This window comes from Ornithodoros turicata, chromosome 4 (genome assembly GCF_037126465.1).
Source record: "Ornithodoros turicata isolate Travis chromosome 4, ASM3712646v1, whole genome shotgun sequence".
Taxonomy (NCBI): domain Eukaryota; kingdom Metazoa; phylum Arthropoda; class Arachnida; order Ixodida; family Argasidae; genus Ornithodoros; species Ornithodoros turicata.
Genome location: NC_088204.1, coordinates 28,721,438 through 28,741,074, shown reverse-complemented (window position 1 = coordinate 28,741,074; position 19,637 = coordinate 28,721,438). Strand labels below are relative to the sequence as shown.

Below are 19,637 nucleotides of genomic sequence, written 5' to 3'. Positions count from 1 at the left end.
CCGCAATAGATTCCCTCTATCCCTATCTCTCCTCTATCTTGGTTTGTGCCACCCCATGGTGCGTAGACTTGTTCCTATGTACATATACAGTACGAATGTATTTGGAGTGCCACTGCTGTTTTGTCAAAGCGTTATTCAGGAGATGTGTTTGTAGCAAACAATTATATGTACAAATGCTGATGTCCTTCATGCCTATAGTTGTGTTGTGGTTTGAATCTAGTTTGTTGGAAGTGGTGGCTATTTGGGATTGTCTATGTTTTACAAGAAGATACGAAGGCAGAAAAAATAGGCGATGTCAAGTTGCCGGTGGTGAGTAAATCAAAGAGTGATATTAAACGGTAGGAACAACTTATTTATTTACACATGGTAAACAAGACTTTCGTGCACGAGACTGCACTTCATCAGGTTACAAAAATATAAACATGGTACAGGCACATATATACATTTGAAGGGGGAGTTCTGGCATGAGAGGGTAACAGGTTGATGGAAAGCATGCAAACACAGATAAAAATCAAAAGAACATAAATACAGGGGTATCAGAAGCGAAACATAACGCGAGCCCAAGGGCTTATACATAGGAAACGAGAACACTTGTTGGTGACGTTCGAGGAATTAAGGATAAAAAGTGGGGGGGTTATGGCGACGGAATGAGGACACAGGTGCGGAGTACAAAGGTGACCAGTGGACCGTGAGAAAGTGAAGACGGAGGTGGTCTCAGGAGAGAGACAAACGAAGAAAATGTGGAAATTGGAGAGTTGTGTGTGTGTGTGTTTATATCATTATCTTTTTTATTTGAAAAATTATATTTACGGGTTCAATAATTGTAGTGGGCCTGCGTGGATGTTCAAACCATGAGGCTTCAGAGACTGGAATTTTGCAATTAAAAAGGATTCGCGATTTTTGCGCTTCATGTCACTGTTATAACCCGATTCAAGGATAACGATTTTGAGGTCTGTACCTAAAGCATGTCCAGGAAGGTTATAATATGTAGAAACGGGTGTAGGATGATTATTAACAATATCGGATTTATGACCTCATGGTGTTCGAGGTTTCTCCAATATACTGAATACAACATTTAGTGCACATGATGAGGTAATATACGTTAAAAGAGTTGCAGTGCAATCCCTGTCGGATTTCGAAAATAAAAGCGTTTGAGGTGCTCGATATAAATGTACATGGGCTAATGAAATGACATGTTTGGCAGCGTTTGTTACCACAAGGGGAACACCCAGGATTTGGTCGGGATAGACGGGATGAAACTAGTAAGTTACGAATGTTACGTGATCGACGGAATGTGATATTGGGGGAGCAGGAAAAATATTTGAAGTTTTTCGTCGCTGTGAAGTATGTTGAGATGGCGGGTGAAGATGGGCCCTGCGCCACTCAGTGCTTTGTTATAGGCGGTAACGAAGGATAAGGGGTTTTGTTGCTGCCGCGGTTCATGTGAAAGTAATTTATCCCGATCTAGAGATTTGCACGCGGAGTGAGCATTGCTTATAAGGTTGGGAGGGTAGTTTCGTTTTCTAAAATCGTTGGACATTTCTTCAGCGCATGCCTCAAAATCTTCTGGGTTAGAGCATATGCGTTTTAGACGTGTGAATTGCCCAAAGGGGATGTTCCTTTTCTGAGTATTAGGATGGTAGCTGTTAAAATGAAGGTACTGGCGGTTGTCAGTGGGTTTCTTGTATAGATTCGTGACCAGCTTACCAGACTGTATAGAGACAGTCACGTCTAGAAAATTCACTGATGCGTGGGAAAGATTACACGTGAACTTGATGGCCTGATGTACGGAGTTAAAATGCTCGAAAAACGCAATTAAGGATGGTTCATCACCCGACCACACGATGAAAATGTCGTCAATGTACCTTAAGAAGACTAAAGGTTTGATCGGGAATGATGCTAATGTTTTTTAAAGAGTGATATTAAACGGTAGGAACAACTTATTTATTTACACATGGTAAACAAGACTTTCGTGCACGAGACTGCACTTCTTCAGGTTACAAAAATGTAAACATGGTACAGGCACATATATACAGTTGAAGGGGGAGTTCTGGCATGAGAGGGTAACAGGTTGATGGAAAGGATGCAAACAACAGATAAAAATCACAAGAACATAAATACAAAAGCAGGGGTATCAGACGCGAAACAACGCGAGCCCAAGGGCTTATACACAGGAAACGAGAACACTTGTTGGTGACGTTCGAGGAATTAAGGATAAAAAGGGGGGTTATGGCGACGGAATGAGGACACGGGTGCGGAGTACAAAGGTGACCAGTGGACCGTGAGAAAGTGAAGACGGAGGTGGTCTCAGGAGAGAGACAAACGAAGAAGAATGTGGAAGTTGGAGAGTAGTGTGTGTGTGTTTATCATTATCTTGTTTTATTTGAAAAATTATATTTACGGGTTCAATAATTGTAGTGGGCCTGCGTGGATGTTCAAACCATGAGGCTTCAGAGACTGGAATTTTGCAATTAAAAAGGATTCGCGATTTTTGCGCTTCATGTCACTGTTATAACCCGATTCAAGGATAACGATTTTGAGGTCTGTACCTAAAGCGTGTCCAGGAAGGTTAAAATGTGTAGAAACGGGTGTAGGATGGTTATTAACAATATCGGATTTATGGCCGTAAAACCTTTCCCTCATGGTGTTCGAGGTTTCTCCAATATACTGAATACAACATTTCGTGCACATAATGAGGTAACATACGTTAAAAGAGTTGCAGTGCAATCCCTGTCGGATTTCGAAAATAAAAGAGTTTGAGGTGCTCGAGATAAATGTACATGGGCTAATGAAATGACATGTTTGGCAGCGTTTGTTACCACAAGGGGAACACCCAGGATTTGGTCGGGATAGACGGGATGAAACTAGTAAGTTACGAATGTTACGTGATCGACGGAATGTGATATTGGGGGGAGCAGGAAAAATTATTTTAAGTTTTTCGTCGCTGTGAAGTATGTTGAGATGGCGGGTGAAGATGGACCCTGCGCCACTCAGTGCTTTGTTATAGGCGGTAACGAAGGATAAGGGGTTTTGTTGCTGCCGCGGTTCATGTGAAAGTAATTTATCCCGATCTAGAGATTTGCACGCGGAGAGAGCATTGTTTATAAGGTTGGGAGGGTAGTTTCGTTTTCTAAAATCGTTGGACATTTCTTCAGCGCATGCCTCAAAATCTTCTGGGTTAGAGCATATGCGTTTTAGACGTGTAAATTGACCAAAGGGGATGTTCCTCTTCTGAGTATTAGGATGGTAGCTGTTAAAATGAAGGTACTGGCGTTTGTCAGTGGGTTTCTTGTATAGATTCGTGACCAGCTTACCAGACTGTATAGAGACAGTCACGTCTAGAAAATTCACTGATGCGTGGGAAAGATTACACGTGAACTTGATGGCCTGATGTACGGAGTTAAAATGCTCGAAAAACGCAATTAAGGATGGTTCATCACCCGACCATACGATGAAAATGTCGTCAATGTACCTTAAGAAGACTAAAGGTTTGATCGGGAAGGATGCTAATGTTTTTTCTTCGAATTGCCCCATGAAAAGATTCGCATAGTTGGGAGACACGCGTGACCCCATTGCTGCACCTTGAATTTGGACAAAATGTTTTTCGTTAAATATAAAGTTGTTGTACATGAGCACAAGCTCAAGGAGCGAGAGGACAGCTGATGTCTGGAGAAATTCAGACGGGAAAGATTCAAGAAAAACTTTCACCGCATCGAGACCCTCATCGTGTGGTATGTTTGTATAAAGGGATGTAACATCCATAGTAGCCAAGATGACGTTGCTCAAATCGCTGTTCTGCTTATTAATCGAATCGACTTTGAGGAGAAAGTCATTGGTGTCTTTTACGTAAGAGGGCAGAAGCGGAGGAACGTGTTTGATACAATGGTCTAAAAGGAGAGAAATGTTTTCGGTGGGTGTGTTTATTCCTGATATTATAGGCCTGCCGGGGTTATTTTCCTTGTGTACCTTAATCAATAGGTAAAATGAACCTGGAGTAGCATTTTTCGGTCTAATGAACTCCGCAATGTTACGTGGAATAGAATCGTTAGCGATTAGCGCGCTGATCTTTTGGTTAATTGTGCGACAAAATAGTGGGGTGGGGTCAGAGTCAAGAGGCTTGTAGAACCTTGCATCACTGAGGTGCTCATTTGCTTTGCTGACGTAGTCTGAAGTATTCATCACGACAATTCCTCCGCCTTTGTCAGCGGGCCTGATTATGATATCATCACGAGACTTGAGATTCCGTAGTGCTATCCTTTCTTGCTTAGATAAATTAAATGATCCCCGGTTGTCAAAAGTGTTAAGAAGGCCTTTGATGTCATTGGATACTGCCTTAATATAATTGTCGATCATAGGGCTAGTTTTTGATGGGTCAGGGGTCCAGACGGAAGGTTTCTTAAATGGCGTTACTTCAGTGCGTGCACTGCCGTGAAAAAATGTTTGCAAGTGCATTCGTCTACCTAAATTTTGGAGATCATTTAGAATTTCAAATTCATCAACACCATGGGGAGTGGGGACAAAGCTCAGTCCTTTGGATAAAACGCTGGTTTCAGCTTTCCCTAGCGTAACGCCTGATAGGTTAAAAACAACACTTAGTGGTGGACCTACAGAAGTCTGTGGGTGGTCTAATAAAACAGAACAAAGATTAAGGCTGGTGATGTCTGTAAGGTGGATATTATCACGACAAGCTTTCTTACACTTCGTGCGCTGTAATTGGGCGAGCTTATCGGAAGAAAAACGATTGAGTGTGAGCAATTCTTCTGGCGTTAGAGCGTGAGCTAGTTGACGGAGCTGGTTGTCTATGTCTTTGATTATGTAAGAACTTTCTGTTCGCAGAATTCTGATCAGTTCTATAGAAGCATGCGTTAATATGTTACGCCATCTCTTGGAACTACGCGGTGAGTGGAAATTGAATGTTGGGTGAACGTCAACCATTAAACCTTTGGGTACAACATTCTGTGCTATACAATCAGAGTAGAAATGGAAGTGAGAAACAAATCTAGTTTTTCTGTCTAATAACTTACGTGCCCTAAGGAACGTTGTAGAGTTTACATTGTCCGCACATAGTCAGTGAGAGCTCCTTGTGTTGTACCTCCGTGTCGCACGTCGTTGCTTCTTAGGCTGGCGTGTCCGGACCGAGGGAGTCGTGGCGGCGATAGGGGTGTCAGTCCGAACGGTGACGTCCGCGCTGCCAGGTGAACACGGTGGGCTTCTGTTTGGGGCTACTCCGGGCGTTTGGGGATGAGGGCTGTGCACAGGGTTGGCACAGGACGTGGACTGGGTAGCACAAAGATCACGGGGAGCATTTCGCCGGGTAGGTGACCGTGTAGACGAAGGTGGCAACTTAGGACGGTTCCCGATGGAGGGGGGATTCTTCGAGGTGGAAGCCGCTGGAGCTGTTGAGGTTGCGGTGTGGGCTAGCTGAGTTTGGGCGGTTCTCCGTAGTCGTTGCACTGTTACCCTCTGGGGATGGTTGACTGGGGTTGGAGCTCCCATTTGGTGCAGCAGGGGCAGCAGACGGCTGACCGATGGGAGGGAAATCTTCGAGACGGAGGTGAAAGCCGCTGGAGCTGTTGAAGTTGCGGTTTGGGCTTGCTGAGGTGTCAGCGGTGGGAGGAAAATGCAGCCTGATTACACTCCTATAGTGGGAAGCTAGGACTTTCGCGCCTCGAGAATTCAGATGGTGGCCGTCCAACGCAAGTAGATCCCATGGGGACTGATCCAAGGTGTAGTGCCGGATGAAGCCTACATGGTTGTTTACAATCGACAGGTACCAAAAGTGTTGGTTCAGGAGTTGGATTTTGTAGTTGGTTTCATGGATAAAGGCTCGTTGGTCCTGGTGGACGTACCAAGATGGGAGTCGAGGAGGGACGCTTGACAATACCACGAAAAGGTGTGGTCGGGAAGATTGGATGTGTGAAAGTAACAGGTCAAAATGCTCCACACAAGAGAACACTGATGCTTCACCTACATCGATGGAACCAGCTTGAAGAATAATTACGTCCAAATCTTGGGGGAGGCTATCCACGACGGTGATGAAATCCAGAATCTTTCTTCCCGGGAAGGCTTTGATCATGACGTCTTGCGAGCTGAAGAACTTGGGTACCAGCTTGATTAGGGAGTTACCGATTATGGCGATTCGGGGAAGATGTTCCACTCCGTTCGGGCTTGACATGGTGAACAAGAAGATACGAAGGCAGAAAAAATAGGCGATGTCAAGTTGCCGGTGGTGAGTAAATCAAAGAGTGATATTAAACGGTAGGAACAACTTATTTATTTACACATGGTAAACAAGACTTTCGTGCACGAGACTGCACTTCTTCAGGTTACAAAAATGTAAACATGGTACAGGCACATGTATACAGTTGAAGGGGGAGTTCTGGCATGAGAGGGTAACAGGTTGATGGAAAGGATGCAAACAACAGATAAAAATCACAAGAACATAAATACAAAAGCAGGGGTATCAGACGCGAAACAACGCGAGCCCAAGGGCTTATACACAGGAAACGAGAACACTTGTTGGTGACGTTCGAGGAATTAAGGATAAAAAGGGGGGTTATGGCGACGGAATGAGGACACGGGTGCGGAGTACAAAGGTGACCAGTGGACCGTGAGAAAGTGAAGACGGAGGTGGTCTCAGGAGAGAGACAAACGAAGAAGAATGTGGAAGTTGGAGAGTAGTGTGTGTGTGTTTATCATTATCTTGTTTTATTTGAAAAATTATATTTACGGGTTCAATAATTGTAGTGGGCCTGCGTGGATGTTCAAACCATGAGGCTTCAGAGACTGGAATTTTGCAATTAAAAAGGATTCGCGATTTTTGCGCTTCATGTCACTGTTATAACCCGATTCAAGGATAACGATTTTGAGGTCTGTACCTAAAGCGTGTCCAGGAAGGTTAAAATGTGTAGAAACGGGTGTAGGATGGTTATTAACAATATCGGATTTATGGCCGTAAAACCTTTCCCTCATGGTGTTCGAGGTCTCTCCAATATACTGAATACAACATTTCGTGCACATAATGAGGTAACATACGTTAAAAGAGTTGCAGTGCAATCCCGGTCGGATTTCGAAAATAAAAGAGTTTGAGGTGCTCGAGATAAATGTACATGGGCTAATGAAATGACATGTTTGGCAGCGTTTGTTACCACAAGGGGAACACCCAGGATTTGGTCGGGATAGACGGGATGAAACTAGTAAGTTACGAATGTTACGTGATCGACGGAATGTGATATTGGGGGGAGCAGGAAAAATTATTTTAAGTTTTTCGTCGCTGTGAAGTATGTTGAGATGGCGGGTGAAGATGGACCCTGCGCCACTCAGTGCTTTGTTATAGGCGGTAACGAAGGATAAGGGGTTTTGTTGCTGCCGCGGTTCATGTGAAAGTAATTTATCCCGATCTAGAGATTTGCACGCGGAGAGAGCATTGTTTATAAGGTTGGGAGGGTAGTTTCGTTTTCTAAAATCGTTGGACATTTCTTCAGCGCATGCCTCAAAATCTTCTGGGTTAGAGCATATGCGTTTTAGACGTGTAAATTGACCAAAGGGGATGTTCCTCTTCTGAGTATTAGGATGGTAGCTGTTAAAATGAAGGTACTGGCGTTTGTCAGTGGGTTTCTTGTATAGATTCGTGACCAGCTTACCAGACTGTATAGAGACAGTCACGTCTAGAAAATTCACTGATGCGTGGGAAAGATTACACGTGAACTTGATGGCCTGATGTACGGAGTTAAAATGCTCGAAAAACGCAATTAAGGATGGTTCATCACCCGACCATACGATGAAAATGTCGTCAATGTACCTTAAGAAGACTAAAGGTTTGATCGGGAAGGATGCTAATGTTTTTTCTTCGAATTGCCCCATGAAAAGATTCGCATAGTTGGGAGACACGCGTGACCCCATTGCTGCACCTTGAATTTGGACAAAATGTTTTTCGTTAAATATAAAGTTGTTGTACATGAGCACAAGCTCAAGGAGCGAGAGGACAGCTGATGTCTGGAGAAATTCAGACGGGAAAGATTCAAGAAAAACTTTCACCGCATCGAGACCCTCATCGTGTGGTATGTTTGTATAAAGGGATGTAACATCCATAGTAGCCAAGATGACGTTGCTCAAATCGCTGTTCTGCTTATTAATCGAATCGACTTTGAGGAGAAAGTCATTGGTGTCTTTTACGTAAGAGGGCAGAAGCGGAGGAACGTGTTTGATACAATGGTCTAAAAGGAGAGAAATGTTTTCGGTGGGTGTGTTTATTCCTGATATTATAGGCCTGCCGGGGTTATTTTCCTTGTGTACCTTAATCAATAGGTAAAATGAACCTGGAGTAGCATTTTTCGGTCTAATGAACTCCGCAATGTTACGTGGAATAGAATCGTTAGCGATTAGCGCGCTGATCTTTTGGTTAATTGTGCGACAAAATAGTGGGGTGGGGTCAGAGTCAAGAGGCTTGTAGAACCTTGCATCACTGAGGTGCTCATTTGCTTTGCTGACGTAGTCTGAAGTATTCATCACGACAATTCCTCCGCCTTTGTCAGCGGGCCTGATTATGATATCATCACGAGACTTGAGATTCCGTAGTGCTATCCTTTCTTGCTTAGATAAATTAAATGATCCCCGGTTGTCAAAAGTGTTAAGAAGGCCTTTGATGTCATTGGATACTGCCTTAATATAATTGTCGATCATAGGGCTAGTTTTTGATGGGTCAGGGGTCCAGACGGAAGGTTTCTTAAATGGCGTTACTTCAGTGCGTGCACTGCCGTGAAAAAATGTTTGCAAGTGCATTCGTCTACCTAAATTTTGGAGATCATTTAGAATTTCAAATTCATCAACACCATGGGGAGTGGGGACAAAGCTCAGTCCTTTGGATAAAACGCTGGTTTCAGCTTTCCCTAGCGTAACGCCTGATAGGTTAAAAACAACACTTAGTGGTGGACCTACAGAAGTCTGTGGGTGGTCTAATAAAACAGAACAAAGATTAAGGCTGGTGATGTCTGTAAGGTGGATATTATCACGACAAGCTTTCTTACACTTCGTGCGCTGTAATTGGGCGAGCTTATCGGAAGAAAAACGATTGAGTGTGAGCAATTCTTCTGGCGTTAGAGCGTGAGCTAGTTGACGGAGCTGGTTGTCTATGTCTTTGATTATGTAAGAACTTTCTGTTCGCAGAATTCTGATCAGTTCTATAGAAGCATGCGTTAATATGTTACGCCATCTCTTGGAACTACGCGGTGAGTGGAAATTGAATGTTGGGTGAACGTCAACCATTAAACCTTTGGGTACAACATTCTGTGCTATACAATCAGAGTAGAAATGGAAGTGAGAAACAAATCTAGTTTTTCTGTCTAATAACTTACGTGCCCTAAGGAACGTTGTAGAGTTTACATTGTCCGCACATAGTCAGTGAGAGCTCCTTGTGTTGTACCTCCGTGTCGCACGTCGTTGCTTCTTAGGCTGGCGTGTCCGGACCGAGGGAGTCGTGGCGGCGATAGGGGTGTCAGTCCGAACGGTGACGTCCGCGCTGCCAGGTGAACACGGTGGGCTTCTGTTTGGGGCTACTCCGGGCGTTTGGGGATGAGGGCTGTGCACAGGGTTGGCACAGGACGTGGACTGGGTAGCACAAAGATCACGGGGAGCATTTCGCCGGGTAGGTGACCGTGTAGACGAAGGTGGCAACTTAGGACGGTTCCCGATGGAGGGGGATTCTTCGAGGTGGAAGCCGCTGGAGCTGTTGAGGTTGCGGAAGGTTGAGGTTGAGGTTGCGGAAGCACTACGGAATCTCAAGTCTCGTGATGATATCATAATCAGGCCCGCTGACAAAGGCGGAGGAATTGTCGTGATGAATACTTCAGACTACGTCAGCAAAGCAAATGAGCACCTCAGTGATGCAAGGTTCTACAAGCCTCTTGACTCTGACCCCACCCCACTATTTTGTCGCACAATTAACCAAAAGATCAGCGCGCTAATCGCTAACGATTCTATTCCACGTAACATTGCGGAGTTCATTAGACCGAAAAATGCTACTCCAGGTTCATTTTACCTATTGATTAAGGTACACAAGGAAAATAACCCCGGCAGGCCTATAATATCAGGAATAAACACACCCACCGAAAACATTTCTCTCCTTTTAGACCATTGTATCAAACACGTTCCTCCGCTTCTGCCCTCTTACGTAAAAGACACCAATGACTTTCTCCTCAAAGTCGATTCGATTAATAAGCAGAACAGCGATTTGAGCAACGTCATCTTGGCTACTATGGATGTTACATCCCTTTATACAAACATACCACACGATGAGGGTCTCGATGCGGTGAAAGTTTTTCTTGAATCTTTCCCGTCTGAATTTCTCCAGACATCAGCTGTCCTCTCGCTCCTTGAGCTTGTGCTCATGTACAACAACTTTATATTTAACGAAAAACATGTTGTCCAAATTCAAGGTGCAGCAATGGGGTCACGCGTGTCTCCCAACTATGCGAATCTTTTCATGGGGCAATTCGAAGAAAAAACATTAGCATCCTTCCCGATCAAACCTTCTTCTTAAGGTACATTGACGACATTTTCATCGTATGGTCGGGTGATGAACCATCCTTAATTGCGTTTTTCGAGCATTTTAACTCCGTACATCAGGCCATCAAGTTCACGTGTAATCTTTCCCACGCATCAGTGAATTTTCTAGACGTGACTGTCTCTATACAGTCTGGTAAGCTGGTCACGAATCTATACAAGAAACCCACTGACAAACGCCAGTACCTTCATTTTAACAGCTACCATCCTAATACTCAGAAGAGGAACATCCCCTTTGGTCAATTTACACGTCTAAAACGCATATGCTCTAACCCAGAAGATTTTGAGGCATGCGCTGAAGAAATGTCCAACGATTTTAGAAAACGAAACTACCCTCCCAACCTTATAAACAATGCTCTCTCCGCGTGCAAATCTCTAGATCGGGATAAATTACTTTCACATGAACCGCGGCAGCAACAAAACCCCTTATCCTTCGTTACCGCCTATAACAAAGCACTGAGTGGCGCAGGGTCCATCTTCACCCGCCATCTCAACATACTTCACAGCGACGAAAAACTTAAAATAATTTTTCCTGCTCCCCCCAATATCACATTCCGTCGATCACGTAACATTCGTAACTTACTAGTTTCATCCCGTCTATCCCGACCAAATCCTGGGTGTTCCCCTTGTGGTAACAAACGCTGCCAAACATGTCATTTCATTAGCCCATGTACATTTATCTCGAGCACCTCAAACTCTTTTATTTTCGAAATCCGACAGGGATTGCACTGCAACTCTTTTAACGTATGTTACCTCATTATGTGCACGAAATGTTGTATTCAGTATATTGGAGAAACCTCGAACACCATGAGGGAAAGGTTTTACGGCCATAAATCCGATATTGTTAATAACCATCCTACACCCGTTTCTACACATTTTAACCTTCCTGGACACGCTTTAGGTACAGACCTCAAAATCGTTATCCTTGAATCGGGTTATAACAGTGACATGAAGCGCAAAAATCGCGAATCCTTTTTAATTGCAAAATTCCAGTCTCTGAAGCCTCATGGTTTGAACATCCACGCAGGCCCACTACAATTATTGAACCCGTAAATATAATTTTTCAAATAAAACAAGATAATGATAAACACACACACACTACTCTCCAACTTCCACATTCTTCTTCGTTTGTCTCTCTCCTGAGACCACCTCCGTCTTCACTTTCTCACGGTCCACTGGTCACCTTTGTACTCCGCACCCGTGTCCTCATTCCGTCGCCATAACCCCCCTTTTTATCCTTAATTCCTCGAACGTCACCAACAAGTGTTCTCGTTTCCTGTGTATAAGCCCTTGGGCTCGCGTTGTTTCGCGTCTGATACCCCTGCTTTTGTATTTATGTTCTTGTGATTTTTATCTGTTGTTTGCATCCTTTCCATCAACCTGTTACCCTCTCATGCCAGAACTCCCCCTTCAACTGTATATATGTGCCTGTACCATGTTTACATTTTTGTAACCTGAAGAAGTGCAGTCTCGTGCACGAAAGTCTTGTTTACCATGTGTAAATAAATAAGTTGTTCCTACCGTTTAATATCACTCTTTGATTTACTCACCACCGGCAACTTGACATCGCCTATTTTTTCTGCCTTCGTATCCTAATGTTTTTTCTTCGAATTGCCCCATGAAAAGATTCGCATAGTTGGGAGACACGCGTGACCCCATCGCTGCACCTTGAATTTGGACAAAATGTTTTTCGTTAAATATAAAGTTGTTGTACATGAGCACGAGCTCAAGGAGCGAGAGGACAGCTGATGTCTGGAGAACTTCAGACGGGAAAGATTCAAGAGAAACTTTCACCGCATCGAGACCCTCATCGTGTGGTATGTTTGTATAAAGGGATGTAACATCCATAGTAGCCAAGACGACGTTGCTCAAATCGCTGTCCTGCTTATTAATCGAATCAACTTTGAGGAGAAAGTCATTGGTGTCTTTTACGTAAGAGGGCAGAAGCGGAGGAACGTGTTTGATACAATGGTCTAAAAGGAGAGAAATGTTTTCGGTGGGTGTGTTTATTCCTGATATTATAGGCCTGCCGGGGTTATTTTTCTTGTGTACCTTAATAGGTAATATGAACCTGGAATAGCATTTTTGGGTCTAATGAACTCCGCAATGTTACGTGGAATAGAGTCGTTAGTGATTGGCGCGCTGATCTTTTGGTTAATTTTGCGACAAAATAGTGGGGTGGGGTCAGAGTCAAGAGGCTTGTAGAACCTAGCATCACTGAGGTGCTCATTTGCTTTGCTGACGTAGTCTGAAGTATTAAGGTACACAAGAAAAATAACCCCGGCAGGCCTATAGTATCAGGAATAAACACACCCACCGAAAAAAATTTTAGAAAACGAAACTACCCTCCCAACCTTATAAGCAATGCTCTCTCCGCGTGCAAATCTCTAGATCGGGATAAATTACTTTCACATGAACCGCGGCAGCAACAAAACCACTTATCCTTCGTTACCGCCTATAACAAAGCAATGAGTGGCGCAGGGCCCATCTTCACCCGCCATCTCAACATACTTCACAGCGACGAAAAACTTAAAATAATTTTTCCTGCTCCCCCCAATATCACATTCCGTCGATCACGTAACATTCGTAACTTACTAGTTTCATCCCGTCTATCCCGACCAAATCCTGGGTGTTCCCCTTGTGGTAACAAACGCTGCCAAACATGTCATTTCATTAGCCCATGTACATTTATATCGAGCACCTCAAACGCTTTTATTTTCGAAATCCGACAGGGATTGCACTGCAACTCTTTTAACGTATGTTACCTCATTATGTGCACTAAATGTTGTATTCAGTATATTGGAGAAACCTCGAACACCATGAGGGAAAGGTTTTACGGCCATAAATCCGATATTGTTAATAACCATCCTACACCCGTTTCTACACATTTTAACCTTCCTGGACATGCTTTAGGTACAGACCTCAAAATCGTTATCATTGAATCGGGTTATAACAGTGACATGAAGCGCAAAAATCGCGAATCCTTTTTAATTGCAAAATTCCAGTCTCTGAAGCCTCATGGTTTGAACATCCACGCAGGCCCACTACAATTATTGAACCCGTAAATATAATTTTTCAAATAAAAAAGATGATAAACACACACACACACAACTCTCCAATTTCCACATTTTCTTCGTTTGTCTCTCTCCTGAGACCACCTCCGTCTTCACTTTCTCACGGTCCACTGGTCACCTTTGTACTCCGCACCTGTGTCCTCATTCCGTCGCCATAACCCCCCCTTTCTATCCTTAATTCCTCGAACGTCACCAACAAGTGTTCTCGTTTCCTGTGTATAAGCCCTTGGGCTCGCGTTATGTTTCGCTTCTGATACCCCTGCTTTTGTATTTGTTCTTTTGATTTTTATCTGTGTTTGCATCCTTTCCATCAACCTGTTACCCTCTCATGCCAGAACTCCCCCTTCAACTGTATATATGTGCCTGTACCATGTTTATATTTTTGTAACCTGAAGAAGTGCAGTCTCGTGCATGAAAGTCTTGTTTACCATGTGTAAATAAATAAGTTGTTCCTACCGTTTAATATCACTTTACAAGAAGCCAAGGAGGCTGGTGAACCACTGCCCCTCTAGCAAATAATTCACTAAATAGACCATGGAAAGCAATGTCCAGCGCCGAAAAAGGAAGCGCTGCGATAGCCCGTGTGCCACAACCCTAATGAACAACACAGTGAAGTTTTCTTGAAACATACAGGTAAGAGCCAGCACTTTTGGGCGGGACCCGCTTGAGCATTTTACACATGCGGTACGCCACCATTGAGACTTCTAGACTTTTTATTTAGTATGCAATCCGAAAGATGTGTAAACTGTTGTAGACTTCACCTAAAAGCTGGCCTACATTCATGTAATTGTAATTTGTGTTGGTTTGGTGCCACCGTTGGTGGTGAAATATTCTCTTATTTGGTGGCTTTCCTTACCAATGCTAGTTGCGAACCAATAATTTAATACGAATGCTTTTCTTTTTTTAGACCTTCTTTAATATCTTTAAGCCCACTGGCGTGCTTTCTGAAACCTCTCAGATTGCTAATATTACCGGGGTGGAGTTAGAAATTAGTATCAATTACGCTTTCCTCTAATCGCTACAATTTGTTGAACAAACAGTTTGTTGTCTTTCGCGGAGGCTACTTTTTCTAACTGCCTGTGGTTGCGACACAGCAACCCAAGTGGAGCAACTAACGGTGTTGTAGATGCCACAGCAGCTCTACAACTGTGCAACTCTCCCCAGCCTACACCTGGACACGAGCCGCTCATCAGATCTGGTACCTCTCTGTGGAGTGACGAGACTGCTGCATAATTTGAAATGCATCTTCAAGGTATTAGAGGCTGCTTAAGTGGCAAGGTAACGCAAGCAGATGTGGATTCTTGTGTCATAACTACGGAAACTGCCGTCCTCATCGTGTGACTGACGGGCTGTTTTGCAAAGGGTTTCACATTCTTTAGTTGTCTTTCCCTACCATCTGCAATTCCTGGTGATTTCATCAACGACCAGTTTTACTACCCTTTTTGCAAAGCTGCTTAGCCAGAGAAACAAAATTGAGATATAAGTTGCGTGTAAAAGAGTCAGTGGTAATGAGGCAGATGTGCCTCGACGCGTGATAACAACAAATTGTCACCCACTCAAAAGCTTCGCCTTTTTCATTTCATTTTTTTTTCTCATTTTCTACATAACACCTCATGTTGCACTTTTAGGTGTTCTGTTCGCCATCACTCTCTGTTGTCCAGTTACACAATTGTCCATAGCTCCTTGCTCTAGCTGGGTGCAACATGCCTGTTACACCTCCATTATTATGCGAAATATTCGTAATAATGGCGTCATTTTATACATCAGTTCATGTTTCAGGCAGCAGGCTCCCCGGACTTGGTGCAGGATTCACAAATTCGAACTTACGAAAGGACAAATTTCTACCCGGACTTGATTTAGATATGGTCATCGGTAAAATCGAAATATAATTTGAATCATGTTTTTGTCGCGAAATCCGCATTACTGCTGTATACTCGAAGATCGTTATTCGCGAGAACGGATTCATTGTCAGATAAAAGTTATCATGATACTCATATTACAGCTATGTAAAAGAGGAACTATCACTGTATTGATAACATGGCTTCTCCGTGAAGGAAGCCCTGCAGCAACACGCTGCGATGCACAAATTATCCGTTTTTCGTAGAAAAAAAAAGGAAACAGGACCAAAATTGCTAATTTATGAGACGCCTCGTGCTCAATATCATTTTACGTTTATTCACCCGGAGGGAACTTCGATGTCCCTAACTCAGTGAAATCATTTTATCTGAAAACGCCTCTCTGGAACAGCGCAGAGCTCGGACTTGATGGAATACCGCAAGAAGGGACCGCGCTGAGGTTCATCTGCCAGTTGGAGTAAAACAGCTTCACCATGTCGTCGTAAGGCAGCTTACACTCGCCGTTCAGGCAGACCTGTGTCGAGTAATAAGGGAAATACGATTACGATGTAATATTAAAGTGTTAAATATTGCACGTCGGAGAGCCTCGAAAGTAAAAGTTAGGCGGTCGGGTGTACTTTTGAGAGTAATGTAAACAGGTGGCACTCGCTTCGGCCATCGGGAACGGGTGGTTAGAGTTACATCGATGGCCTCGGTGGCTCGGTAGCGTGTCCGCCTACTGATCCCAAGATCGCGGCTTCGAAACCGGCCGAGGACGGCGGCAACTAGGTGGAAGGGTACAAGTTGCTTAAACACGCCGTCTTCCGCGAGGGATCTTAAATGTGGTATGTCGTGCGTCGAGATTTCGGCGCACGTTAAAGAACCCCCAGGTGGGCAAAGTTAATCCAGAGACCCGACCACTGTGACGTCGCTCATGGTCATAGTTGTCTCGCAACGTAAAGCCCCAAATTATTATTATAGTTACACCCATTGCATGGCCCGTTATGAGGTAATGTGTCTTACTTCATGACAAAATTGGTCTTCTTGAATCATACGAAATACGGATGTAAAAGAGAGGATCACCGCGTAGAAATGCTTTGCACAGAAGCAGAATGCGTAGGTGGGCGACGTTTGAGCGAGTGGCGGCGGAAGGTCACGTGGAACGTGATGTCCTCCCGTCAGGGTGAGAAACTCACCTCTGAAAGCCCAGTGCGAAGCCAGTAAAGTATTAAGTGAAAAAAAAAATAGCCTAGGCTCTTTGGCTGCACGTTGAACATATGTTTATAAGTCCCAAACGTCGCCACACCAGCATTGGACAGCTGTTTCGGCCTTATTGGGCCTTCATCAGCAATGCGTAGGTGGGCGACGTTTGAGCGAGTGGCTGCGGAAGGTCACGTGGAACGTGATGTCCTCCCGTCAGGGTGAGAAACTCACCTCTGAAAGCCCAGTGCGAAGCCAGTAAAGTATTAAGTGAAAAAAAAATAGCCTAGGCTCTTTGGCTGCATGTTGAACATATGTTTATAAGTCCCAAACGTCGCCACACCAGCATTGTACAGCTGTTTCGGCCTTATTGGGCCTTCATCAGCAATGCGTAGGTGGGCGACGTTTGAGCGAGTGGCGGCTGAAGGTCACGTGGAACGTGATGTCCTCCCGTCAGGGTGAGAAACTCACCTCTGAAAGCCCAATGCGAAGCCAGTAAAGTATTAAGTGAAAAAAAAAAAAGCCTAGGCTCTTTGGCTGCACGTTGAACATATGTTTATAAGTCCCAAACGTCGCCACACCAGCATTGGACAGCTCTTTCGGCCTTATTGGGCCTTCATCAGCAATGCGTAGGTGGGCGACGTCGCCCACCTACGCATTGCTGATGAAGGCCCAATAAGGTCGAAACAGCTGTCCAATGCTGGTGTGGCAACGTTTGGGACTTATAAACATATATTATATATATATATATAATGTCGTACAAAGTCCCAAACGTTGCCACACCAGCATTGGACAGCTGTTTCGACCTTATTGGGCCTTCATCAGCAATGCGTAGGTGGGCGACGTCGCCCACCTACGCATTGCTGATGAAGGCCCAATAAGGCCGAAAGAGCTGTCCAATGCTGGTGTGGCGACGTTTGGGACTTATAAACATATGTTCAACGTGCAGCCAAAGAGCCTAGGCTTTTTTTTTTCACTTAATACTTTACTGGCTTCGCATTGGGCTTTCAGAGGTGAGTTTCTCACCCTGACGGGAGGACATCACGTTCCACGTGACCTTCAGCCGCCACTCGCTCAAACGTCGCCCACCTACGCATTGCTGATGAAGGCCCAATAAGGCCGAAACAGCTGTACAATGCTGGTGTGGCGACGTTTGGGACTTATAAACATATGTTCAACATGCAGCCAAAGAGCCTAGGCTATTTTTTTTTCACTTAATACTTTACTGGCTTCGCACTGGGCTTTCAGAGGTGAGTTTCTCACCCTGACGGGAGGACATCACGTTCCACGTGACCTTCCGCAGCCACTCGCTCAAACGTCGCCCACCTACGCATTGCTGATGAAGGCCCAATAAGGCCGAAACAGCTGTCCAATGCTGGTGTGGCGACGTTTGGGACTTATAAACATATGTTCAACGTGCAGCCAAAGAGCCTAGGCTATTTTTTTTTTTCACTTAATACTTTACTGGCTTCGCACTGGGCTTTCAGAGGTGAGTTTCTCACCCTGACGGGAGGACATCACGTTCCACGTGACCTTCCGCCGCCACTCGCTCAAACGTCGCCCACCTACGCATTGCTGATGAAGGCCCAATAAGGCGGAAACAGCTGTACAATGCTGGTGTGGCGACGTTTGGGAATTATAAACATATATATAGATATATATAAAATGTGCCGCATGTGCGCTTTTTCATGGCAAAGCCATGAAAAAGCCTGTTTCTCTGCGTGCAGCCTTAGAAGCCACCTTAATCTGTAATTTTGAATTTCAAACACGTCTAGTGTCATTTACTCGTTTCTTTAATGACATTTTTCTCTCATTATAATTCACTGGCTTGCACTGTGGCATTGAGGAGTGCTCAGTCACCCTCCCAGGTGTGTATATCGCTCGCTGAGCGACCCCTGGTTTGCCAATTCCGAACGATGCTCAGCTACCCAGAGCTGACGAGCCGCAAACACGGCGAAACACGTGTCCTCTGGTGATGTCGCATCGTTCCATGAGTATATATATATATATATATATATTCTCACAGAACAAGATCGCTGAACCTTGTCTGGGACGATTCCAACGACATCCAGCGACAACCAACTTGGCATCAACCCGTGACGACGCCGACTGCTAGTGAGGTGGCGTAATGTGAACCGTCCATAGCAGACGAAATTTCGATGTCAAATAAGATCGGGTCTGGGTGTTGTGTACTACCGCCAGGGTTTGTTTTTCAGGACCTCGGCTAACGTCCAAAAAACTGGTGTGATAAGCACTCGACTATTTCGTGAAGGCGGGGCTTGACCATATTTCAATGAAGAGAAAAGTAAACATATTTACCTTTCTCTCTGATCCGATACAGTCAGGCTGACCCTGAAAGAAACAGGCGCAGAAATGGTAATTTTTTTTTTCGCTCAGCGAGAGTAAAGATCCACATAAATCTACGTAACAGATCCACCATAATCTTTCGTGATAACCGATAGTAAGCATACCATAGAACCTCGTTCAGCTTGTTTCACAACGCTACAGGTGGGTCTGTACATTGAGAAAAGAGCCAAAGAACACACAGCAACGCAGGACAGGGGCGAACAAACAATTGGGGTTGACCTATTTTGTACCTGTGCGGACCTTTGTTAAAACATTTGTTAGTTCGAGCTTGTCCTGTGTAGTCTGTGTCTCTGTGTGTCTTTTCGCAACCTACTTGTCAAACCAGCTAACCCAACTGCCAACTCTACGTTAAAGGGACGGTCTCGTACCCCCTGCCCCTTTCATAAAGTGTACGATTCGATTGGACTTTGTTGAAAATGGAATACTGCTAATTTACCCGACAAAACACGCCACAGTTATTAAATAACCGAATTAAATTGATAAAGATTACAGAGCATGCCCCGATCTGTGTTGGCAACAATAAGAACGGCCACGTCGCCCTGCGGGTAAGCCTGTGATAGGATACAGAAATGGTCTGCTTTTGCGCGTGCTAGTGCATCGG

The 19,637-nt window shown here is 44.4% G+C and overlaps 1 protein-coding gene across 1 annotated transcript in view; it reads right to left on the bottom strand.

Moving 5' to 3' along the window:
- Positions 1-15,788: 15,788 nt before the first annotated feature.
- The window catches only part of LOC135392886 (uncharacterized), a 66,377-nt gene continuing 62,528 nt past the window's right edge, over positions 15,789-19,637 (bottom strand). Inside the window, exons 11-12 of the mRNA XM_064623553.1 lie at positions 18,989-19,021; positions 15,789-16,004 (exon numbers count right to left, since the gene is read on the bottom strand). Coding sequence (XP_064479623.1) covers positions 15,855-16,004; positions 18,989-19,021 — 183 coding nt within the window. The 3' untranslated portion in view covers positions 15,789-15,854. The remainder of the gene's footprint in view (positions 16,005-18,988; positions 19,022-19,637) is intronic.